Genomic DNA, 24,077 nt, shown 5'->3' on the forward strand with positions numbered 1-24,077 from the left:
AAATAATTCGCAGATTCGCTAGGCCGGCTCCTCCTCGGAATTTCTCGGGCCTCTCCATACTCGGCTGAAAATTCTCATCGGACTCCGTAACCATTTCCCCCAGGTCGGAACTGAGCAGTCCTGTGAGTTGTGCTAGTAAGAAAGATCCAGGAAAAGTGACCGACTCTGCCAACAGGGCTTGGCTAACCAGGCATTATTTTCTTGACTCCACCAAGGCTGGTGAAGGGAGGCAACAGCTGAGGCCAAGACTTGTGGCGAATCTGCAGCCTTTCAGACCTTTGATCGCTTAAGGAAGGGGCAGGAAAGAGGAGCAAAGGAGCGCGCATCCCGTCTACCGATTCGCCCCGCCCGCCTGACGAATCTGCGCCTGTTCAACGCGCCACTCAAATCTCCCCAGCTCTGGCTGGCCTCCTCCCCTTCGCCCCGCCCCCTTTTCCTCTGGGATTAGTCGCTGCTTTCAACGCCGCCGATTCGTCAAGGGTCCCAGGCCAGAGCAGCTGGATAGTCGCGGTGAAGTCCATTCTCCGGGGGATGCGGCCAAACTCCAGGCTCACTGGGCCGCAACTCTTGAGCTTCATAGGCCGCCGGCCGAGGCGAAGCCGCTATCCTCGGCCCCGTGGGTCTCCCGGAGTCGCCCGTGGCGAAAGTGCGAATGTAGAAGCTGTGCCCGCTGGGCCTCGCGCAGGTGGCGGTGGTGTTTGGTGCGCGCGCCGGGGAGGTGGTGGTGGGGGGGCGCCGCCGCCGCCACCGCTGCGGGGCCGGGTCTCGCGCTGTCGCCGCCGCCGCCGCCGCCTCGCGCCGCTGAGGTGCCGCGCGGGGTGGGGGGAGGGGGAGCCGCTCGCCGCGAGCGGGTGAGTGGGGCCGCGCCGCGCGTGCGCGGAGATGGGGGGGCAGAATGCGCCGGGGCGGGAGGAGAGGGCAGCGGCGCGCGTTTCCCCCACCCCCCGCTCGGATTCAGGGCCGAAGCCGGGTCTCGGGCTCGGTCTCGCGGTGTTTCCAACGCCCCGAAGAGGTGCCACTTCTTGGCCAGAGGATTGGGGCGCGGGGACGGGAGCGGTGTGTGGGAGCGGGAGCCGGGCTTGGCCTGGGCCGCTGGCCGGTGAGGAGGCGGGAGGGGGCGGGGCCTGCCAGGGGGCGGGGGAGGGGTCTTGCGCCGAGGCCAAGTGGGGCGCGCGCTAGGGAGAACGGGAAGGTAAGGGGGCGCGAGATGGGCCTGGGGGCCAGAGGGGAGAGTTGGGAGGTGGAGAGAGGATGGGGTGTTATGGTGAAAGAAGGTACTTGGGAGAAAATCTGGGGGAGCCTCGGGTCATGGTGAGTGAGGTATGGAAACTGAGGTGATGAGTTACCTGGAGTCGGGGCTAGTCAGTGAGGGGCAGCAAGGGAGTTGGGCCTAAGTCGTGAACCCCTTTGCTTATCCCTCTTTCCTCGCAGTGTAAATGAGCAAAGATGGATCAGGAAGGTGGGGGAGATGGGCAGAAGGCCCCGAGCTTCCAGTGGCGGAACTACAAGCTCATCGTGGATCCTGCCTTGGACCCTGCCCTACGCAGGCCTTCTCAAAAGGTGTACAGATATGATGGAATCCACTTTAGTGTCAACGTGAGTGTCCCAGGCCTTCCCCAGATCTAGGGAACTCAAACCCGATCTCCTCTGTTATCTCTGCTCATAACCTAGAACCTGCATTCTTTAAAGTGGGCAACCAGAACCCAGCTTTCTTGCTCATGGGTCTCCAGAGGGGCTCTAGAGATCAACACTGTGGTTTCACCTTGAGCTGTCTCTCTGTTCCTGATTATTTTCCTAGGACTCAAAGTATATACCAGTGGAGGACCTCCAAGACCCCCGTTGCCACGTCAGGTCCAAAAACAGAGACTTTTCCCTCCCAGTCCCTAAGTTTAAGGTACGTTTCTGCTAATCTCCTGGTGTGGTGGCCCTTGGAGGGTGTGGGGGCTCCATCCTGGTAGTCTAGTCTTAATGTAGCATAGGGAAAGGGGGTTTTTCTAGTGAAAGAGTCTAATAACAGATCTAATAATTTCTGAGGCTATGAGACTGAGTTGTTGTGGACAGGAGGTGTGTTTATTTTCTAGAAAGGTATAGGTTAGGTGTCCCAAAAAGGGTGTTAAACTTTTTGAAGGATGAAGACAGGTCAAGCTGCTACACCTATCACTGTGTACCTCTAGACCGTGCATAGCAAAATAGTACCCTTTGTGTTACCCCAATTTCTCAGTTAAGGGGAGTGACAGTGCCAGGGACTCCATCCCTGGAGTCCTCTGTTCCTGTCTCTCACTCTGTGTTTTTTCCTCAGAGGATTCCCATGTCTTTGTCCAGGCGGGATACTCATCAGTCCTTGGAGGACTGGGTCTAGAAAACTGGTGGTTCTTAATCTCCTTTGTTAACTCTTTATTCTTCCTTTTTAATAAGTCACTTGTGGGGTTCCCACATCCCTCTTTTTTCACATTGTATACTTTTTCTGGACAATGTCTTTCCCATCCACAACTTTCACTATTACTGAAGTGTTAATGACTTCCAGATCTCTTGAAACTCCAGACTTATTTGCCTGGTGGAGGGACAGCTCCATCTGGAGGTCCCAAAGAAATCTCAAGCTCAGGAGATGTAAAACAATTATCTTCACCCCCTTTGTCCTGCTTTTCTTTCCATTTTCCTTTTGCTGATGAATGGCAACACCGTGTACTCAGCTGCACAAGCTAGAAACCTGGTGTCATCCTGTGATTCTTCTGTCCTTAATCTGTCACCAAGTCGTGCTGACTCTTTTTCTAAACACATCTCTCTCTTTTTTTTAACATTAATTTTTCTATTTCTGTTGCCATTCCTTTAATACCGAGTCTTATGTTCACTTTCCCTGGTTTCCCTGCCTCTGTTCTCTTCTCCGTTTATTGCTGTCATGCGTCTCTTTGGTTTTGCTGTCATCTTATTTTACTTTTATTGGCAAGTTCACATTTTTGTGCATCGGCATGTATGATTACTAGTCTGGCCAGCCTCATCTCCTGCCTCAATAGTGCATACCTGTGCTCTCTCGTACTGTGCGCTTTGCAGTTTCTAGTCGATGCCAAGTTATTTTACAGTCGTGTGCCCTACAGGTCCTGTCATTATGGTGAACTCCTGTTTATCTGAAAAGTCCAGTATGAATGACAGCACCTTTATGAATTTTTCCTGCCTCCTCTCTGAGCAAAGGTTTCGTTCTCTGGGCTCCCAAACACCCCGTCTACACCTTTGTTGACACTTGTTGTGTCACGTTGTGATTGTGTGTGTCTGTCTGTCCTGTCTGCATTTCTGCATAGAACTCTCTCTTTTCTCCATCTTTGTATTCCTAGTGCCCCGTCCTTGGGAATCACTTAGTGAAAGCTGAGCTAGTGAATTATTTTCATATAACTGGTTCTTTCTATGAATGTTCTCACTTTGTACATTTCTTTTTCTGGTTCTTGCCATCATTCTGTGCAGAGAATTCAGGGAAGAGAGGGGTCAGGACAGATGTATCCTTTGTTGGGACCCCCTTCCCCATCCCCTTGCCTCTTGATTTCTCCATTCTCTCTCTCTCAGCCTCATGGATCTCGCTAAAGTTTCCCAATGGGGCAAGGCGTGGTGATCAGTAGTGAGACTCCAGACTTAACTCCTGTCCTCTCCACAGCTGGATGAGTTCTATATTGGACAGATCCCACTGAAAGAAGTGACATTCGCAAGGCTGAATGACAATGTGCGGGAGACCTTCCTGAAGGATATGTGCCGAAAGTATGGTGAGGTGGAAGAGGTAGAGATCCTTCTCCACCCCCGTACTCGCAAGCACCTGGGCCTGGCCCGCGTGCTCTTCACCAGCACTCGGGGAGCCAAGGAAACAGTCAAAAACCTCCACCTTACCTCCGTCATGGGCAACATCATCCATGCCCAGCTCGACATCAAAGGTGAGGGCTCTCTCGCTTGCTGCCCAGGGTTGGGCTCCGACGGAGATGGTAGGGGCCTGGCAAGTAGTCAGGTCCATGATTTCTCCTCTGAAACTCTTGGGCCACGTGTTTCTCACGTCAGAATTTTATAGAGAGATTATGGTACAGATACCGGCTTCTGCGTGTTGACTCTGTCAGGGTTGGGGCAGCACCCTCTGGTTTAATGTATGACTGTATTTTGTGAGAAACAATCTGAAGAGTCATACTGGGTAGGATGAATAAAAACGATGGTAAATAGCCTCAGGTCAGGTTTTGGCACCAAGTTCTAAAAAACACTAGGTTTTGAGTTTTTTTGGTTTTGAAATTTTAGATGAAGAATTAGGGACATATATAGGTGAGTGATGGGCTTCCTTGGTAGCTTAGATGGTAAAGAATCTGCTTGCAGTGTGGGAGATCCGGTTTTGATCCCTGGATTGGGAAGGTCCCCTGGAGAAGGGAATAGCAACCCACTCCAGCATTCTGCCTGGGGAATTCCTTGGGCAAAGGAGCCTGGTGGACTACAGTTCATAGGGTCCCAAAGAGTCAGACACGCCTGAGGGACTAAGCAGCAGCAGCTGAGGTGAGTGAAGCAGTCTGGACTTCTGTGCTAAGTAGCAGTAGGGAGGGGTGGGGACTGGCAGCTGTCTAGTGGCATCTGAAGGTGCTAGCTATTAGCTGACACTAGCCAATTTGTCGGAGAAGGCAATGGCACCCCACTCCAGTGTTCTTGCCTGGAGAATCCCAGGGACGGAGGAGCCTGGTGGGCTGCCGTCTGTAGGGTTGCACAGAGTCAGACACGACTGAAGCGACTTAGCGGCAGCAGCAGCCAATTTGTACATGGGGATGAAGACTAGCAGATTTTTAAGCCAAAAATCCAGTTTTTTGTGTGAAATCTCGTGGGTTTTGTTTTTGTTTGAGATATTTGTTTATTTGGCTGTGCCCGGGTCTTAGTTGCGGCATGCAGGCTCTTTAGTTGTGGCATGCAGACTCCTAGTTGCAGCATGTGGGATCTAACTCCCTGACCAGGGATCAAACCCGGGCCCCCTCCCTTGGGAGTGCATGGTCTTAGCCACTGGACCACTGGAGAAGTCCCAAACTAGTGGGTTTCTCCGTCACCCTTCCCAATACTTTAAGTGATTGTGTAGGGCAAATAAATCACAGTGGTGGGCTGAGTTTAACCTTCAGGCTGCCATCATACTGCTGTAGTTAATAGGATGAGGAGGATGGTGGGGGCCAGCTTGAGATGACTGGGTTTGAATTCAGGTTTCACCACTCTGCAGGTCAGTTTTCTTTAAGCCTGTACGATAGAGTTACGGATTCTTTTCTCTTCTGGTGATTGTCGAACACAGTAACAGACATTAGAAGTATTTTTGTAAACTATTAAGGGCCATTTGGTATGTTGTTTGTAGTAGTTACCAAGTAGAGACTAGGTAGCAGAACTTAAAGCTCCTAGACTCCAAGAAATCTTAGCAAATTGAGGCCTGAGGAAAAAGTGGGAATACAAAATCTGAAAGGAGTTGTTTCTTCCATCTGAGTCTCTCGGTTCCCATTCTCTTCCCTCCAGGTCAACAACGAATGAAATACTATGAACTGATAGTCAACGGCTCCTACACCCCTCAGACGGTGCCCACTGGGGGCAAGGCCCTGAGTGAGAAGTTCCAAGGCTCTGGTGCAGCCACAGAGACGGTGAGAAGCTCGTAGTTGGCGACACCCTTGCCCCACGGGCGCAGTACTTAGACGCCAGGGGCAGCCTTTGGGCAGTTCCGGACTTCACTGTTAAAGTATAGGAAGAGCCAGAGAAAGGACGCCTCACTGGTTTCCAAAAGCAGGGGATCGGGGTTCTTGGTTTGGTGAAGGTCATGTTGTCAAATGGTGCTTGACCTCTTCTGGTTTCCCCCTACCGCACTCTCTCCCCCCCAGACCGACTCCCGCCGCCGCTCCTCGTCAGACACAGCTGCCTTCCCGGCAGGCTCGGCTGTGGTGGGCACTCCCGGCAATGGCACCCCCTGCTCCCAAGACACAAGCTTCTCCAGCAGCCGACAGGACACCCCGTCTTCCTTTGGCCAGTTCACCCCTCAGTCCTCCCAAGGAACCCCCTACACGTCTCGGGGCAGCACCCCCTACTCTCAGGACTCTGCCTACTCCAGCAGGTGCAGCGGAAAGCCCCTCTGAGACCCCCAGAGGCGGGGAGCTGCCTGGGAAGAGGAAACCCAAAGTCTCAAAAGAGGGAGTTGGGGATAATTGGTCTTATTGGTTCCTTGCGGATTCAGCCAACACACCCCTGTCCTCGGGGAATTTACTCTGTGGCTAGGAACCCAACAGCCATTAGATCTCCCTTTGGGGGCAGTGTAGAAGGGCTTTGGGTGCTGATGGCCGGGGCAGTGGGGTTTGGTCATACAGAGCTGCACTCCGCTAACCGCTGCACATTTCCTCCAGCACCACTTCAACCTCCTTCAAGCCCCGGCGGTCAGAGAACAGCTACCAAGATTCCTTCTCCCGCCGCCATTTCTCCGCTTCTTCGGCCCCCACAACCACCTCTGCCGCCATCTGCGCCACCACTGCAGCCACCGCCTCCGCCTCCTCGTCGTCCTCGTTGTCTTCGTCCTCTTCGTCGTCCTCTTCGTCCTCCTCCTCTCACTTTCGTGGTTCCGACTCAAACTACCCAGCATATTACGAAAGCTGGAATCGCTACCAACGCCATGCTTCCTACCCACCCCGCCGGGCAACTCGGGACGAGCCCCCCGGGGCCTCTTTTGCCGAAAATACCGCTGAGCGCTTCACGCCATCCTACACCTCCTACTTGCCCCCCGAGCCCAACCGGCCTGCTGACCAGGACTACCGGCCTCCTGCCTCCGAAGCTCCACCCCCAGAGCCTCCAGAACCTGGTGGAGGAGGGGGCGGCGGGGGGCCCAGCCCCGAGAGAGAAGAAGCTCGAACCTCCCCGCGCCCAGCCTCACCGGCCCGTTCTGGCTCCCCAGCCCCAGAGACCACCAACGAGAGCGTGCCCTTCGCTCAGCACAGCAGCCTGGATTCCCGCATTGAGATGTTGTTGAAGGAGCAGCGTTCCAAGTTTTCCTTCCTGGCCTCTGACACCGAGGAAGAGGAAGAGAACAGCAGCACAGGCCCGGGGGCTCGGGACACAGGAAGCGAGGCCCCTTCTGGGTCTGGTCACGGGCCCTGCACACCCCCTCCAGCCCCGGCGAGTTTTGAGGATGTGGCACCTACAGGGAGTGGAGAACCAGGAGCTACCCGGGAGTCGCCCAAGGCCAATGGACAGAACCAGGTGAGTTTGGGGTCTGCCCACGAAAGTGCCTGGGATCTGGGAGAGCAGGCTTGGGCCCAGGGGGAGAAGGAAGGGAACTGGGCAAGAGAACAGAGATTTGGGGAAAAGTCCACAGAACTGGCGGTAGGCTCCTGTGACCGTCCTTTGCGCCCCACAGGCTTCTCCATGCTCTTCCGGAGAGGACATGGAAATCTCCGACGACGACAGGGGCGGCTCACCCCCTCCGGCCCCGACACCCCCCCAGCAACCTCCACCCCCTCCGCCGCCACCTCCCCCACCCCCTCCTTACCTGGCTTCCCTTCCCCTTGGTTATCCTCCCCACCAGCCTGCCTACCTCCTCCCCCCGCGACCCGACGGGCCGCCGCCTCCCGAGTACCCCCCTCCTCCTCCGCCACCCCCCCACATCTATGACTTTGTGAACTCCTTAGAGCTCATGGATCGACTTGGGGCTCAGTGGGGAGGAATGCCCATGTCCTTCCAGATGCAGACCCAGATGTTAACTCGGCTCCACCAGCTGCGGCAGGGCAAAGGATTGACCGCGGCCTCAGCGGGTCCCCCCGGTGGGGCCTTTGGGGAGGCCTTCCTCCCATTCCCACCCCACCAAGAGGCGGCCTACGGCCTACCATACGCTCTGTACGCTCAAGGGCAAGAAGGCCGAGGGGCATACTCCCGGGAGGCCTACCACCTGCCTTTGCCCATGGCAGCCGAGCCCCTGCCCTCCTCAGTCTCAGGAGAAGAGGCCCGGCTGCCCCCCCGGGAGGAAGCAGAGCTGGCCGAGGGCAAGGCCCTACCCTCGGCAGGCACCGTGGGCCGTGTACTGGCCACCCTGGTCCAGGAGATGAAGAGCATCATGCAGCGAGACCTCAACCGCAAGATGGTGGAGAACGTGGCCTTTGGAGCCTTTGACCAGTGGTGGGAGAGCAAGGAAGAGAAGGCCAAGGTGAGGCCCAGTGCCTGGGACTGGAGAGACCAGGGCTCCATTGGTGGAAATAGACCTCTGGCTTCTTCAGGCTACACAGCTCAGAAAAGAGAGGTGGTCAGGGTGAGTGGAGAGACTAGGTGCTCAGTGGTCCATACAGCTGAGCACAGGGGGGTTGGAGGGTACCCAGAACAGTAGAAAAGGGAGGCGTCTGAAGAGTGGGAAGAGCTTTGTCCTGGTTCCACCGCTGCCTCGCGGCAGACGAAGCCCGTAGTCTCTCTGGGCTTCACTCTGCAGTGTCTCCATTTGTAGAGTGGGAGTGATAGCAGCAGCTTTGTGAGACTGGTAGACGGAGTGAGCGGACTGTTGAGAAGATGCCTGTACAGGGGCTGGTGGAGGGAGGTGTGGCGTAGATGTGTGTCAAATGGAGAAGTGAGTGGATGCCTTTCTGTATTCCTGGGGCCTGGGAGTAGTTCTCAGGCAGGAGGCAGGAGGGAGCGCCTGGGTTCTGGGGCTCAGTCCCCCTACTGCCTGCAGCCATTCCAGAATGCAGCTAAACAGCAAGCCAAGGAGGAGGATAAAGAGAAGACAAAGCTCAAAGAGCCAGGCCTGCTGTCCCTCGTAGACTGGGCCAAGAGTGGCGGTACCACCGGCATCGAAGCCTTCGCCTTTGGATCAGGACTGCGAGGGGCCCTGCGGCTGCCTTCTTTCAAGGTACCCGGAATTGTGATCTTGCCTGGTTGGGTGGGGAGAGAGTTGAAAGCGGGGTTCCCTTCCTTAGAATAAGGGTGGTTGGGAACCATGAGTGTTTGGGTTTTCTCTTTTCATCTTGTAGGTAAAGCGAAAAGAGCCTTCGGAAATTTCAGAGGCCAGTGAGGAAAAGAGGCCCCGGCCTTCTACTCCAGCTGAGGAAGATGAAGATGGTGAGTAGGTCAGGTGAAGGAAAAAGGGGAAAACAGTCTGCTTAGATTCTAATGGCCTTCCCTGGTGGCTCAGACGGTAAAGAATCTGCCTACAATGTGGGAGACCTGGGTATGATCCCTGGATCGGGAAGATTCCCTGAAGAAGGGAATGGCTACTCAGTCCAGCATTCTTGCCTGAAGAATTCCATGGACAGAGGAGCCTGGCAGGCTGTAGATTCTGATAGGAAACCAAGAGGCAGGGGTGAAGGGGTGAAAGTGTCTTGAGGGCAAGAATCCAAGTGAAGATTTGAAACAAAGTTATAATAAAGCAGCTCTTTGAAATGTGAAGTTAGACAGGTTATCCACCCAAAGTTAGCATCTAATGCTTAAGCCTGCTTGCACCCTTCTTATCAGTCTAAGTCTGAGCTGTATAGCTTGATGGCTTCTGTGGCTGGGAAACTTCCTTACTGAATCTGGTCTGCTTCCCTGGAGACCTGTTGACTTTAGTACGACTTTCTTGGGCCAGATATTAAAAGAAATCACCTCCCTCTTTCACCCAGCCCAGAAAAGGATGAAAGATAAAACGGGTCCAGTGTGTTTAAAACTGTGTAAAGTGTGAAGGAACTCTGCAGTTTGTATGTTTCTCTACTGAGCCTCCGCTTCTTGTCTGTGAAACAAGGTCTGTGTTATGGGACTGTGAGAAAGGCCAGTGGTTGTGTGTGAAGAGCTCCTTTCACCAGATGGGGCTGTTACTGCTGGTGGTAAATTGCGCCACCTACCCCTCTTCTGGACCTAGATGCTGAGCGAGAGAAGGAGGTTGGAGAGCCAGGCCGTCCGGGGACCAAGCCCCCGAAACGAGATGAAGAGCGAAGCAAGACCCAGGGCAAGCACCGCAAGTCTTTTGCTCTGGACAGCGAAGGGGAGGAAGCATCCCAGGAGTCCTCCTCAGAGAAGGTGAGGAGCCTGCGTTCTGAGTTCCTGCCGCCATAGCCAGCTTCTCTCTGCGCTGGAGCCCCGGTGGCCACGCTTCCTAGAGGACCAGTTGTTCTTCCCCTGTTAATTCCCAATTGTCCCTTTCCCTAAGGATGAGGAGGATGAAGAGGAAGATGAAGAAGATGAAGAGCGTGAGGAAGCCATGGATGCTGCAAAGAAGGAGACAGAAGCATCAGACGGTAAGCACCCAGGGTGTGCAGTTGAATCCTGGGAAGGGAGAGATTCACCCACCCGTCCAGCCCTTTCCTTGCCCGTGTAACCTGCCCGCTGGATCAGCTAGCCATCTTTGCCTTCCCCCACAACAACCGCCTTTTAGCCTCATTCTTTGGAACCCTTGGCCCACTGCAAACAATACCCAGAATATTGCCTCCTGCTTTCCTCTGAAACAGGCCCTCCCATGAAGACAACCCAGCGTGGCCTGTTTCTCTTCCCAAGATAAGGGGGCTGCCTTTCCTGCTGCCCCTGCTGCTGCCACACCGTGCCTTTCCCGCTTTAGGCACTGCTCTTCCCGTAAAGCCGGGCCACCAAGCTCTGTCAGCTTCTTCCCCTGCCTGCAGCTGCTGTCACTGAAGCCAGCTCTGTGCCTCAGTTGAACACGTGTCTGTCCTTTCGCATTTATTGAGGCCTGGGTACATGGTTCAGTCTCTCTTCATTCCTTTCTTCAGAAATAGATGCTGAGGCCCCGTTGTGAGCCAGGCACCGTTCTAGGTATTAGGACATAGCAGTGACCAAGGCAGAGGTGGTTCCTGCTCTTCTGAAGCTGGCGATCAGCCAGAGGGGAGGCAGGCACTTGACAAACAAGTGGACGAATAGCAGCACTTCCAGTGGAGAGACATGCTTTGAAGAAAATGAACTAGATTTATGGGGTCGGGAGGAACAGGCTCAGGGAATGGGGGAAAGATGGGCTCTTTTATAGCTGATGGTAAAGAGATGTCTCCGAGTGGTGCCATTTGAGGCCAGAATTGTAAGAACGATGGTCTGAGAGCTTCCATCTCAGGAGAGCAGAGGGCAAAGTCATCCGCTAAGAGTGAGGGGCACAGACCCCTTCACATCCATGTGGTCACCAGTTCCCGTCAGTCTTACCGCCTCAGTGTCTCTTCCAAGGGCACCATCTTCTCTTACCTATGACGTCCCCACTCAGCCCCCAGGTCTGCTGGGCAAACTCCTCCTTGTTCTTCTTGACGTCAGCATTTTCTTCACAAGGATGCCTTCCCTGATTTGATCCACCAGGCAGAATCCGGGCCTTCCCATTGCCTGCACTGTGCCACCCCACCCCCCAGCCCTTCATACTGGAATTTATCACACTGTAGGCCAATCGTGTGCCTCTCCATCTCCTTGTGGGTAGGAGTCCCCAGCACCTAGCACGGAGCCTCACATATCCCTAGTAGTGACTCAGTGAATGAACCCACAGCTTGACTAAGTGAGGGGTCTTCTCACCTCGCCTGACTCCCCGTTCTGGATTTCCAGGCGAGGACGGGGAAAGCGATTCGTCCTCCAAATGTTCTCTGTATGCTGACTCAGATGGTGAGAACGATAGCACGTCGGACTCTGAGAGCAGCAGTTCCTCCAGCTCCTCGTCTTCTTCATCTTCTTCGTCTTCATCCTCGTCCTCCTCCTCCTCATCTGAGTCCTCCTCGGAAGAAGAAGAGGAAGAGGAGCAACCAGCAATCATACTCGCAGCATTGTCGCCCCCTAGAGATGTCCCCACGCCCCTGTCAGCACCTGCAGAGGAGCCCGAGCCAGAAAGGGTTGAAGACTCCCCAGTCACACCTCTCCCCGAACAGGAGAAGTCTCCTGTGAGACCTGCAGGTAGGTGGTGGGGAGCTGCTGTCGAAGTCTTTGTGTATGTGTGTGTCTGTGTTCATGGGAACGGTGGGGTTGACATTTATTAATTGTATGCACATGTGTGACTTCGTTGGAAAACATGCAAAGTTGGCCAGGAGTCACCTTCTCCTGTCACTCGTCCCTTGGAGAGACATTTATGGCCTGACACACTTAGGTCACACTGCCAGAAACAGTTTTCTGAGACGGACCAGGTGTTTGGCTACTAAAAACAGAATGGTCTCTTCTCAAATAAGTTAAGGAGAGAATTCTCAATTTAGTAAATTTCTCCTCCTCATTTTTTTCTTAAGCCTCTTCCTTAATGTGTAGTATATACCTGGGTTTAAATGGACAGATTGGATAGATGATAACTATTAACAACGTGAACTGAGAAGTTAATTCTGTCTTTGCTTTTCTTTGTGAATTTGTACATTCAGTTGTCATTTTATATCACACATGTAATGTGTCTTGCTGAGTGAACTGTTGTTTCAGGCAGTAGCTACTTATTTATTGAATGGGGGCGAGGGATAGGATAGTGTGCACAATAGGCCCTGTTTTCACCCTCATGAAACTTACCATCTGTAGGAAGAGACAGTTTAGTCTCTCCTTAAAAAAATACTTAAGAAACTCTGTGACTACAAACTGTAAGGGCCATGAAAGAAAAGTCTGGGTACTTTGAGAACCTGAGCACATCTGTGAGGAAGTCTTCCCTGCTGAAGCACCACTGGGCTAGAATCAAGCCAAGGCAGGCAGGAGAGTATGTGCAAAGGCCCTGAGGCAGAGGAAATGGTGTGCTCGAAGATAAAAAGGAAAGCTAACCTGGGGAGTGAGAGTAAGGGGGAGCTAGGGTGGCCTAAACTGAAGAGATGAGCAAGGACTGAATCATGGAAAATGAATAAGCCTTGCTAAGAATGTGGGCTTGATGTTGAGGGCATTCGAATGCCATCAGAAGACTGACGTGATTATATCCATGTTTTGAAAAGATGCAGTGCAGAGAAAACTTGGAGAGGGGCCAGAGTGTATGCAGGGAGATTAAGAGGCTATTGCAGTAAGGCAAGCGGTGGTGGTTAATTTGGATTGCTCTCATGATGGCACCCCACTCCAGTACTTTTGCCTGGAAGATCCCATGGACGGAGGAGCCTGGTGGGCTGCAGTCCATGGGGTTGCTAGAGTCGGACACGACTGAGCGATTTCACTTTCACTTTTCACTTTCATGCATTGGAGAAGGAAATGGCAACCCACTCCAGTGTTGTTGCCTGGAGAATCCCAAGGACAGGGGAGCCTGGTAGGCTGCTGTCTATGGGGTCTCACAGAGTCGGACACGACGGAAGCGACTTAGCAGCAGCAGTAGCAGCATGATGGAATTAACTCAGTTTTCAAGTTCTGCTTTAGAGATGTGTGTGGCCTTCCAGAAATCTCATTTGAACCTTGTTGGGAATTTGTGGTCTGAGACAGGCAGTGAGCACAGGAAGACCTTTCAGCATTGATGCACCCTGTTCTGGTCCAGATCCCGTGAGAGGAGGAATCGAGGCACTGATTAACCCTAAGACACCTTTCAGCCTCTTGAAGTCCTTGGGTGACAGAAGAGCCAATGGGGTTGCAGGTCAGAGGGTATTAATCGCAGTTCTCTTTGGGAGGGTAGGAAGAAAAAGCCGGATGTGATCAGATCTGCGTGTCAGGAGGATCATTTTGCCAGAAGTGGGAGGATTTCTAAGAGGTGAAGAAGGAAGTGGGACAGCTGAGAAGGTTTGAAGGGATGTGGGTGAGCGAAGGGCCTGAACCAGAGCGGGGTGGTTACAGTGAGGATAGGATGCGGGGAGCGGAAGTGGGAGGAGGGTTTGAGACAAACTTGGGAGCCAGAACCTCTCGGTTAAAGTACTTACCAGGAAAGGAAACTCAAGGAAAGCCAGAACTAGGGAGAAGTCTGATGCATTTAATTGGGGTCAAGTTTCATGTGCCTCTGGGACCTCCGGGTAGGAACATTGAATGGGCAGTTGGATCAATAGATCTGAAGCTCTACACCTGAAACTGGCACAACCTTGTTGGTCAACTATACTCCAGTATAAAATAAAATGTTAAAAAAGAATAGATCTGAAGCTCTAGAAAACAGTAGGTGGGAAATGCAATAGGTATTTGTAAGTAGAGGTGTGAATACATGTGTATACCTTGGAAGGATGTATGGAATGAGAGAAAGGGGCCAGAGCCTAACTGTTTTATAAGAGATAGTGGGCAGAGTGGAGCCAGAGGAGACTGAAAAGGAATGACCAGAGAGGTGGGAAGGAAACCTGAAGCTCGGGGTATCAAAAGGAGATTGTGGCCTGTATTTTTGGAAGGCCTTAAAAGGAAAAGTGAGTGTTGGATTTGTCAGTTAGGAGGTCACCAACTTATGAAATTGATAAGCTTACCTTGCCTTATCAATTTCAGTAGTGTGGCTCAAGTTAGAGGGTGTTAAGGAATAAGGGCAAGTGACAGATAACCATTCTTTTGGTAAGGGTAAGCTATGCTCGTGGAAGAAGAGAGTTGAGGGGGATGGTACCTAATGTTAGTGAACGTTTCTTGAGTAGGTCCCATGTGCCAGACTCTAGGCCTAGTGCATTGCAAATACCACTTTCTCATTTACTCCTCATAGCATCCCTGCTCCTCCCATTTTACAGATGAGGAATGTGAGGCTTAGTGAGATGATCAAGGTTTCCCAGCCGGGATTGGAGAGATGGCAGAAAAGTGCAGGGTTGATGGAGGGTTAGTTTTTCAAAGTAGGTGAGACTTGAGTGTGTTCATACATTGAAGGGAAAAGAGAGCAAGTGGAGGGACCAAGAGAGAGAGGAATACTTGCTGGAGTGGCACACCTGGGGAGGCGGAGGATGGACTCGGTAGGTCAGATGCAGATCTCTCTGTAAATGGGGAGACAGGAAGTTGTGGGGTCTTTGCCTGAAGGCCACCTTTTCCTCTCTTCAGTAGGAAGGCAGGACATTTCTTTTTACTGTGTGTGTATATGTGTAATTTATTTATTTGGCTCTGCTGGGTCTTAAATGCAGCACTGGGGATCTTTAGTTGTGGCATGTGAACTCAGTTTCAGGATGTGGGATCTAGTTCCCTGACCAGGGATCGAATCCAGACCCCTTGCCTGGGCAGCACAGAGTCTTAGCCACTGGACCACCAGGGAATTCTCAGGCAGGACATTTCTGAGAGTGAGGGGGCACAGGTGGAGCCTGGAACGTTGGGGTGAAGGAAGAGAGATGGGTTGGGTGGATTCCAGGTTAGGTAGAGGTAGTGGAAGGCTTCAGAAAGTAGCATGAAAGGAGAGGACAAAGCAAGGGCCCCTGTGATCTGAAATGACCAAGAGTGAAGTTAGTTTAGGGGGAAGGTGATGGGCTGGAGGATGATAGAGGATGGGAAATTGAACAGGCATGATGGGGTGAAGGGAAAGGACTTGGAGAACTGTGGTCAGAGGATAGAGGTCAGAGTCACAGTCTGAGGTGGAGGGATGAGATCAGGTGTGTAACTGGTGGAGGGTAACTGAGGATGAGTGCCTATGAGAATCTGGCGAATAGGTGGGCTGTCAGAGCCCTCTAGTAGGTAGATGGCAGAGGAGAGAGAGGAGAGGAAGATGAAGGCCTTTAGAGAATGGTAGGAGAATCTGAGCTACCAAGGACACAACTGGATAGAGACCTGTGTGGTCTGATGGCCGGAGCCTGGAGAGGACTGGTCTGGTGGATCCCAAGGACAGGGGCCTGGACACCTTTAAATCTCGACTTTCTTGTCTTCCCATCTGGTACATTCTGCTCTGCTGCACATGGTCGTCCTCTGCTTCTCCATTCCAGCAGAATATGTCTGCCCCACAGACAGACCGCCTCCTATCTTGAATCCTTATCCCCGGGGAAGTTTCTAGTTGGGATGGCTTGGGTCACACAGCCATCAGTTAGTGACGGCCTGGGGGCAGGAAGTGGGGTAGGTCATACAGTATAAACAGTGGCTTCTGGGAGTTGTATCAAGTGGGCAGGTACCCCGAAAGTTGTCTCCCAGAATTATGAAAGGCATGGCCAGCTTTCTTTCAGGACGGGGAGCAGAAGGGAAGTCTCTGGAAGAAGCTATGTTGGGGGAGGGATTGGGTTTTCTCCAAAACCAGGCTGCCAGGGGACACAGTAGGCTAGGGTGGGAGGTTGGGGCAGAGGAGAGGGCTGCCCTGGAGAACAGGAAAGGATTAGACAGGAGAGGATTTGTAGGAACTAGGGGACTGGAGAGCAGCACCCAGGGCCTCACTAGCTTCAGAGCGTGGGTTGCTCCTGGCTGACAGCCCGGGGGTGTCTGGAGCCTCGAGAGACAGGAGGCTAGGGGGATGTTGGTTGAGGCAGTGGAGGCATGTTGATCACTGCCTGCTCAGGCCAGACCTGGTGCTGGCTGCCCTTGAGCTCTGTGGATGGTAGAGCCAGATGTGGAACCATGGAGTCGCAGGCCAGAAGGTACAGAGCGGCATGGAGCAGGAGATAAGATCCCAAACTCAGATCCCAGGCTGCCCTGGGGCACAGGCCTTGTACTGCCACTTGCTACCTGTGTGATTGGGCAGATTATCAACCTCCCTCTGCCTTGACTTTGTAAGATGGGGTTAATAATAGTACTCACATCATTGGCTTGTTGTGAGGATGAAGAGAGTATTTACTATAGTGAAAGGCTTGGGTTAGTGCTTGGCACAAAATTCCAGCTATTAATCTGGTGCAGCAAATTTGAAGCTGGCAATTGAGAGCCACCAGCCTTCTGGTTCTGAGAAGACATTAGCAGTACCTGAGGAAACTGGGTAAGTCTTCACAACGGTAGTGGCCTTGAGCTGGATTCAAAAGCTGTGTCCAGGCTTTCTGGATGGGCGAAAGGAATGAGGTGTTCTGAACAAAGGGACAGGGCCTTTGCTCACCTTTTGCTCACCCCCTGAGCTGCTGCTGTTCAGGCACAGCCCTCTCCCAGGGGCTGTCCTGCAGACCTGACCCATCCCTGTGAGGCCAGTCCATGGCCTCGCCCTTTCATCCTAGGCTGTAGCCAAGGATGTGAGCAAAGGGCCAGGGGCCTGAAAGACCGTGCCTCTTTGAATGGCATACACGTTTGTATATGTAGATTTAGAAAAGGTTTCCAAAGCCAAAAAAGTGTAATTTCATTGACGTGAAGGAAAAGCCCAAATAAAGTACCACCTCAGCTTCTTCCTTTCTCATTGGGTAAGACTCCAGTACAATTTTATAAAGCCTTTTAATACAAGATTCAGTTTCTTACACTGTATGTATTTTAACCTCACAGAACAAAGAATATTGTTTGTAGTCAAAATAATGGATACTATAATTCTGGGCAGATCTGGGCAGTTGCATCCTGGTTACAAAATGCAGCTGGCAAAAAAGTTGTCTGATGTCTGTCTGATTGTTGGATGAGGTTCTGTCACTACCAGTCTTGGTCAAAAAAAAAAAGACCAGAGTCCAAGTGTTGAGTTGAGGCGCCACCCTGCCCTTCAGAGTTGGCGCTGCCCCGTGTTTCATGTGATTGTCTCCTTGGACCAGAAGTTCTAGGAGGGCTTCAAAGGTGTTTGCCTCATACCCGACATAGTTAAAAGTGAAGTCGCTAGTCACATCTTACCAGACTCCTCCGTCCATGGGATTTTCCAGATAAGAATACTGGAGTGGGTTGTCATTTCCTTCTCCAGGGGATCCTCCTGACCCAGGGGTTGAACCTGGGTCTCCCACATTGCAGGCAGATACTTTACCATCTGAGCTACCAGGGAAGCCTTCCCATAGTTCAGTTCAGTTCAGTAGCTCAGTCATGTCTGACTTTGCGACCCCATGGACTGCAGCACACCAGGTATTCCCATCCTGTCCCTGTCCATCACCAACTCCTGGAGTTTACTCAAACTCATATCCATTGAGTTGGTAATGCCATCCAACCATCTCATCCTCTGTTGTCCCCTTCTCCTCCTGCCTTCAATCTTTCCCAGCATCAGGGTCTTTTCCAATGAGTCAGTCTTCACATCAGGTGGCCAAAGTATTGGCGTTTCAGCTTCAGCATCAGTCCTTCCAATGAATATTCAGGACTGATTTTCTTCAGGATGGGCTGGTTGGATCTCCTTGCAGTCCAAGGGACTTCAAGAGTCTTCTCCAATACCACAGTTCAAAAGCATCAATTCTTCAGCGCTCAGCTTTCTTTAAGATAGTCCAACTCTCACATCCATACATGACCACCGGAAAAACCATAGCTTTGACGAGACGGACCTTTGTTGGCAAAGTAATGTCTCTGCTTTTCAATATGCTATCTAGGTTGGTCTTAACTTTTCTTCCAAGGAGCAAGCATCTTTTAATGCAGTCACCATTGCAGTCACCATCTGCAGTGATTTTGGAGCCCAAAAAAATAAAGTCTGTAGCTGTTTCCATTGCTTCCCCACCTATTTGCCATGAAGTGATGGGATAAGATACCATGATCTTAGTTTTCTGAATGTTGAATTTTAAGCCAACTTTTCCACTCTCCTCTTTTACTTTAATCAAGAGGCTCTTTAGTTCTTCGCTTTCTGCTATGAAGGTGGTGTCATCTGCATATCTGAGGTTATTGATACTTCTCCCAGCTGTCTTGATTCCAGCTTGTGCTTCATCCAGCCCAGCATTTCTCATGATGTACTCTGCATATAAGATAAATAAGCAGGGTGACAGTATATAGCCTTGACGTACTCCTTTGCCGATTTGGAACCAATCTGTTGTTTCATGTCCAGTTCTAACTGTTGCTTCCTGACCTCCATACAGATTTCTCAGGAGGCAAGTCAGGTGGCCTGGTATTCCCATCTCTTTAAGAATTTTCCACAGTTTGTTGTGATCCACACAATCAAAGGCTTTCCCATAGTTAGTGCTTAGGAAGTGTTTGCAGAAGGTATGAATGAGCAGATGCCAAATGCCTTCCTAATGAGGACATGGCAGGTGGGAGAGGCCAGTGTGTCTGGTGGAAGGTGAGGAGCAAGGGCGGCTGGGGTGTGGACTCCCAGAGGAGGCTGGCTGGTTGCCTGCCTCCAGCGAATTTCCATCATCAAATGCATCTGATCACATTGGCCGAGAAGCTGACCCTCGCCCTTCTTTGTGCTTCCCTCCCCAGGTTCCACTGAGGAACCGCCTTCCAGTGCACCCCAGCCTCCCCCAGAGCCACCAGCTGGACCCCTGGCCCCCACCCCCCCGCCCCGACGATCGCCCCTCCTCTCCCATCCCTCTCCTACCCCCACCCAAGAAACGCCGGAAAACCGTCTCCTTCTCTGCGGTGGAGGAGGCACCAGCCCCAGAGCCTCCCCCCGCCGCCCTGCCACAGGCCAAGTCCTCCGGCCCTGCCTCTCGCAAAGCCCCCCGGGCTGTGGAGCGGACCATTCGCAACCTGCCCCTCGACCACGCCTCTCTGGTCAAGAGTTGGCCCGAGGAGGTGTCCCGAGGAGGCCGGAACCGGGCCGGAGGCCGGGGCCGCTCCGCCGAGGAAGAGGAGGCTGAACCGGCCACAGAAGTGGACCTGGCCGTGCTGGCTGACCTGGCCCTGACCCCAGCACGGCGTGGCCTGCCCGCTCTGCCCGCCGCCGACGACTCGGAGGCCGCGGAGACACCGGACGAGGCCGAGCGCCCGGGTCCCCTGCTCAGCCACATCCTCCTGGAGCACAACTACGCCCTGGCCGTCAGGCCGCCGCTGCCGCCCCCGCCGCCACCCTCCACGCCTGCTCCTCGTCCCTTGGAACCCGTTCCGGCCCCCGCGGCCCTCTTCAGCTCCCCGGCAGACGAGGTCCTTGAGGCCCCGGAGGTGGTTGTGGCCGAGGTGGAGGAGCCAAAGCAGCCGCCACAGCAGCAGGAGGACGGAGAGGAGGAGGAGGAAGAGGAAGAGGAGTCGGAGTCATCGGAGAGCAGCAGCAGCAGCAGCAGCGACGGCGAGGGCGCCACCCGGCGGCGCAGCCTCCGTTCGCACACGCGGCGCCGGCGGCCGCCCCCACCCCCGCCCCCGCCGCCGCCCCCCACCTTCGATCCCCGCAGCGAGTTTGAGCAGATGACCATCCTCTATGACATTTGGAACTCGGGCCTGGACTTGGAGGACATGAGCTACCTGCGGCTGACGTACGAGCGGCTTCTGCAGCAGACTAGTGGGGCCGACTGGCTGAACGACACCCACTGGGTCCAGCACACCAATATCCTAAGCCCCAGAGGCTGGCCTCGGGACAGGGAGACAGGCCTGGGGGTGGAGGTCGGGGGGCCTCCCTGGGGTCACTGGCTAGGCACTGCCCTCCTGCGATCATTCCTGGGTCTGTGTTTACTTCCTTCCCTGTCCCGTTCTCTGCCACGTTCAGCTTGGGTATTTCTCCTCTGGCTGCCAAGTCACCATTTCTGTTTCATGCGTGTTTTCTGCCTTCTCAAGTTTTGGTGGCAGAAAAGGTGGAGTTTAAGACATTTGTCTGTCCTATCTTAACAGTGAGTAAGCTCAGGCCTCCAACTAAAGCCAGTCAGTCACCCTTTCCATGGGCTGGGACTGGGCGGGGGGTAGAGAGGGGAGCAGAGCCCCAGGGATCTGACTGGGGAGCACCCGGTTCTCTTCCTTGACACCCTGCACTCACCAACCTGAGCACTCCGAAACGCAAGCGGCGGCCCCAAGACGGGCCCCGGGAGCACCAGACAGGCTCAGCCCGCAGTGAAGGCTACTACCCCATCAGCAAGAAGGAGAAGGACCGGTACCTGGACGTGTGCCCTGTCTCGGCCCGGCAGCTGGAAGGAGTGGATACTCAGGTGAGTCTCTGCCTGGGCACCTGCCCAGTGGCAGCATCTTCTTTCCATGAGTTCTTATGTCACTTACCTCCTCCCCGGCCTGCTCCTCGCAGGGGACTAACCGCGTGCTTTCGGAGCGCCGGTCAGAGCAGCGGCGGCTGCTGAGCGCCATTGGCACCTCTGCCATCATGGACAGCGATCTGCTGAAGTTAAACCAGCTCAAGGTGAGGGAGGAGTGGGAGCTGAGGAGGGCAGGGGCACTGTGGGAAGGTGGCATCACGGAGACCCCTAGGGGTGGTCCGGGCACGAGTGGCCAGAACACTTCTGCCCCGGAGGTCTGAGGAGCGGCCAGCGGCTGGGTTGAAGGGGATTCCCAATGGCACAATGTGCCTTCTACCCTCTAGTTCCGGAAGAAGAAGCTCCGATTCGGCCGGAGCCGGATCCACGAGTGGGGACTGTTTGCCATGGAACCCATCGCCGCTGACGAGATGGTCATCGAATACGTGGGTCAGAACATTCGCCAGGTGAGGCTCCAGCCCCTGACCTGACACCAGAACCACCCAGCCTTTGGGTGAAAGCCCATGCTCTCACCTGGCTCCCAGACTTAGCCAGTGACACCTGCCTGTTTTGTTCCCCTTCCTTCCTTCAACAACTAGTCATGGGTACTAGTAAACTAGCTTCCCTGGTGGCTCAGCAGTAAAGAATCGGCCTGCAGTGCAGGAGACGTAGGTTCCATCCCTGAACTGGGAAGATCCCCTGGAGAAGGAAATGGCAACCCACTCCAGTATTCTTGGCTGGGAAATCTCATGGACAGAGGAGCCTGGCAGGCTGGGGTCACAAAGAGTCAGACATGACTGAGCAATTAAACAGCAGCTGGTAAACTAGATGTTAGTGATCCAGTAACAAATACTGATGAATATTATGTCTCCCTTAAAGACCTCATGGTTTAGTGGGCAAGACAGGTACTGAAGGGGTAACTCCAGTGAAGAATGATGCTCAGTTGATATGAAAGGAGATGTTCAGGGGGGCAAGGGCAGTAGGAGTGACCTTTAAACCAGAAGCTGAATGATGCTGAGGCATCCCAGGCCCGAGTTAGAGGACAGGGTGCTCCTCAATGTAGGAGGCATAGGCAAAGGCCTGGAGGCAGGATGGTCTTAGGAGCACAAGGAAGTCACTGGGAAAACTCGGGCCAGTGGCAGCAGAGTGAGGCCAAGGGGCCAGTGGAGGCCAGATGCCACAGAGCTTGGGAGTCGTGTTAATAAGATTGGACTGATGGTGAGAGAAGTTGCCGTGAAGCAGTAAGCAGGAGAGGATTTGGAGGTTAGTAAGCTCCATCTGACTGCCGTGTGAAGCGAGAACTGGGTGGGGCTGTTGCAGCGATCCGGACCAAAGGTAGGGGTGGCCTGGACAGGCAGTGGGTTTCAGGTAGCTGGCAGAACCAGGCGACCAGTTGGTTCTGAAGATGGAGGGCAAGGGCTGAGGCAAGACGGTTTCTCTGGGCACTGCCTTTAGCAGCTGGGAGTAGGAAAGGCTGCCAGCAAAGAGGAGGAGCGGGTGTGTGGTCAGAGGCCTCCGGTCAGGACAGTGCCCAGGGGATGTCTCACGGGTGACGCCCAGCAGTTCCACTGAGGTGGATTTTGGCTGGAGATAGGAGTTTGGGAGGAGTCACCCCACTTAACTGGCTCTCGAAGGCCTGGAAGAGAGTGAGTTTGCCCAAGGGGAGAGTGCAGAGGGTTTTTCTGGCTGATTACTGGGAAACGAGTTACTCCTCACATGAGCATGTGGGCCTTGACGTGGACAGCAGCAGCTGTAGGTCCTGATGTGGAAAGAGGGTCCTGGGAGAAGAGATGAGTAGGGTTCAGTCCATGAAATAACCACTGTCATCTCAGGAACCGTCCCAGCCCCCGAGAGTCTGGGGAATCCTCCATGGGCCAGGCAGACCCCCCCCAGGAGGAGCCAGTGGCTGCTTCTCCTGCCCCGTGGCCAGTGCAGACTTCCCTGGGGTCCTTCCTCTGGGTGCCTCTGTCATGACAGCAGCCAAGGGTATTGGGAGGTGTTCGTCAGAGGAAGTCCTGGAAGCAAACTCAGAAGTCAGCGCTTTGGGGTAGCAGGTACTGGAGGGAGATCTGTGGATTCAGGACAGGCTGGCGTGGCTCCCGGGCTGGCAGCTGGGGGACCATCTAGACCCCTGATCGCAGGGGCCAGTGGAGTCCAGCCTGGCCTGGCAGGAAGCTGAGGGGCAGCCCCCTGACCATCACCCCCTGTCCCGTTAGATGGTGGCTGACATGCGGGAGAAGCGCTACGTGCAGGAGGGCATTGGCAGCAGCTACCTGTTCCGGGTAGACCACGACACCATCATCGACGCCACCAAGTGCGGCAACCTGGCGAGGTTCATCAACCACTGCTGCACGGTGCGCTGGTGGGGGCCGGGCAGGGGGTGGCGGGAGGGTGCAGGGCAGGAGCTGGGGCGGGGCCGGCCGCCACTGACGCTGCCCTCGGCCCGCAGCCCAACTGCTATGCCAAGGTGATCACCATCGAGTCCCAGAAGAAGATCGTGATCTACTCGAAGCAGCCGATCGGCGTGGATGAGGAGATCACCTACGACTACAAGTTCCCGCTGGAGGACAACAAGATCCCGTGTCTGTGCGGCACGGAGAGCTGCCGCGGCTCCCTCAACTGAGGTGGGGCAGGACTGGTGCCCTCACCCCTATTTATTCCCCCTCGCCGCCCTGAGCTCCCAGCGCTCCCAGCCTTAGTGGGCTCAGTGGGGCCCACCTGCCCCTCTTGGAATGTGGGCTTGGGGGCCCTGAGCCCAGCGAGGGGGCCTGAGTCCCTTGAGGCACCTTCTGCGGGACCCCTCTTGCCCCTGCCCTCCCTCCCATCCCCCCCAATTTTTTTTTCTTTGCGGAGAAGAAGCTGTAAATGTTTTGTAGCTGCCAGCAGCTGTTTCCTGTGGAAACCTGGGGTGCCGGCCTGTACAGATCCTGTTCTTGGGGGGCCTCCCAGCCCCCATGCTTTGTGTTAATGGGGACTCCCCCTCTGTGCCCTGCGTGCACCCCTCCCCAGTTTAGGGGTCTCTGGGGGCAGTGGCCATGTTCTCCCCCTGGAGGGGGCGCTGCGCCCCCAGTCCTGGGGACTCCGTGCCTGGAACCCTGCCTCATCTGTTCCTGCCAGACCCGTGGGTCACCCTCCCACCTGGTGTCTGGAAGCTCTGGCTTTGCCAGGCCAGGATGGTGGGGGGCAGGCCCTTCCTGTTGGGCTGGACTGTACATATGTTAATAGTGCAAACCTGACGCCACATTTTTATAATTGTGATTAAACTTTATTGTACAAAAGTGCTTGGTCAGTATCTTTGGGAAGGAGTAGGGTGGGATGGGGATTGAGGACAGAGGGTGGGACAAACGAAGATGGTGGGGGAACAGGTGGCCTGCAGTTTGACGTGGGTAGAGGGGCTTTGGGGCCAGAGCCTAGACCTGCAGACTCAGCCCCCATCAC

General features: G+C 54.1%; 1 protein-coding gene across 1 annotated transcript; it reads left to right on the plus strand.

Moving 5' to 3' along the window:
* Positions 1 to 746: 746 nt before the first annotated feature.
* SETD1A (SET domain containing 1A, histone lysine methyltransferase) lies at positions 747 to 23,917 on the plus strand. Its single transcript, XM_019987786.2, is given in 20 exon segments — positions 747 to 851; positions 1,432 to 1,596; positions 1,799 to 1,894; positions 3,641 to 3,911; positions 5,494 to 5,615; positions 5,850 to 6,079; positions 6,366 to 7,212; positions 7,370 to 8,152; positions 8,669 to 8,845; positions 8,967 to 9,054; positions 9,830 to 9,987; positions 10,118 to 10,205; positions 11,494 to 11,835; positions 18,952 to 19,025; positions 19,027 to 20,011; positions 20,431 to 20,603; positions 20,696 to 20,806; positions 20,987 to 21,106; positions 22,856 to 22,993; positions 23,089 to 23,917. Coding segments are annotated over 19 exon segments (5,127 nt in total). The 5' UTR covers positions 747 to 851; positions 1,432 to 1,446; the 3' UTR covers positions 23,263 to 23,917.
* Positions 23,918 to 24,077: the final 160 nt, after the last annotated feature.

This window comes from Bos indicus, chromosome 25, assembly GCF_029378745.1.
Source record: "Bos indicus isolate NIAB-ARS_2022 breed Sahiwal x Tharparkar chromosome 25, NIAB-ARS_B.indTharparkar_mat_pri_1.0, whole genome shotgun sequence".
In the NCBI taxonomy this organism is placed as follows: domain Eukaryota; kingdom Metazoa; phylum Chordata; class Mammalia; order Artiodactyla; family Bovidae; genus Bos; species Bos indicus.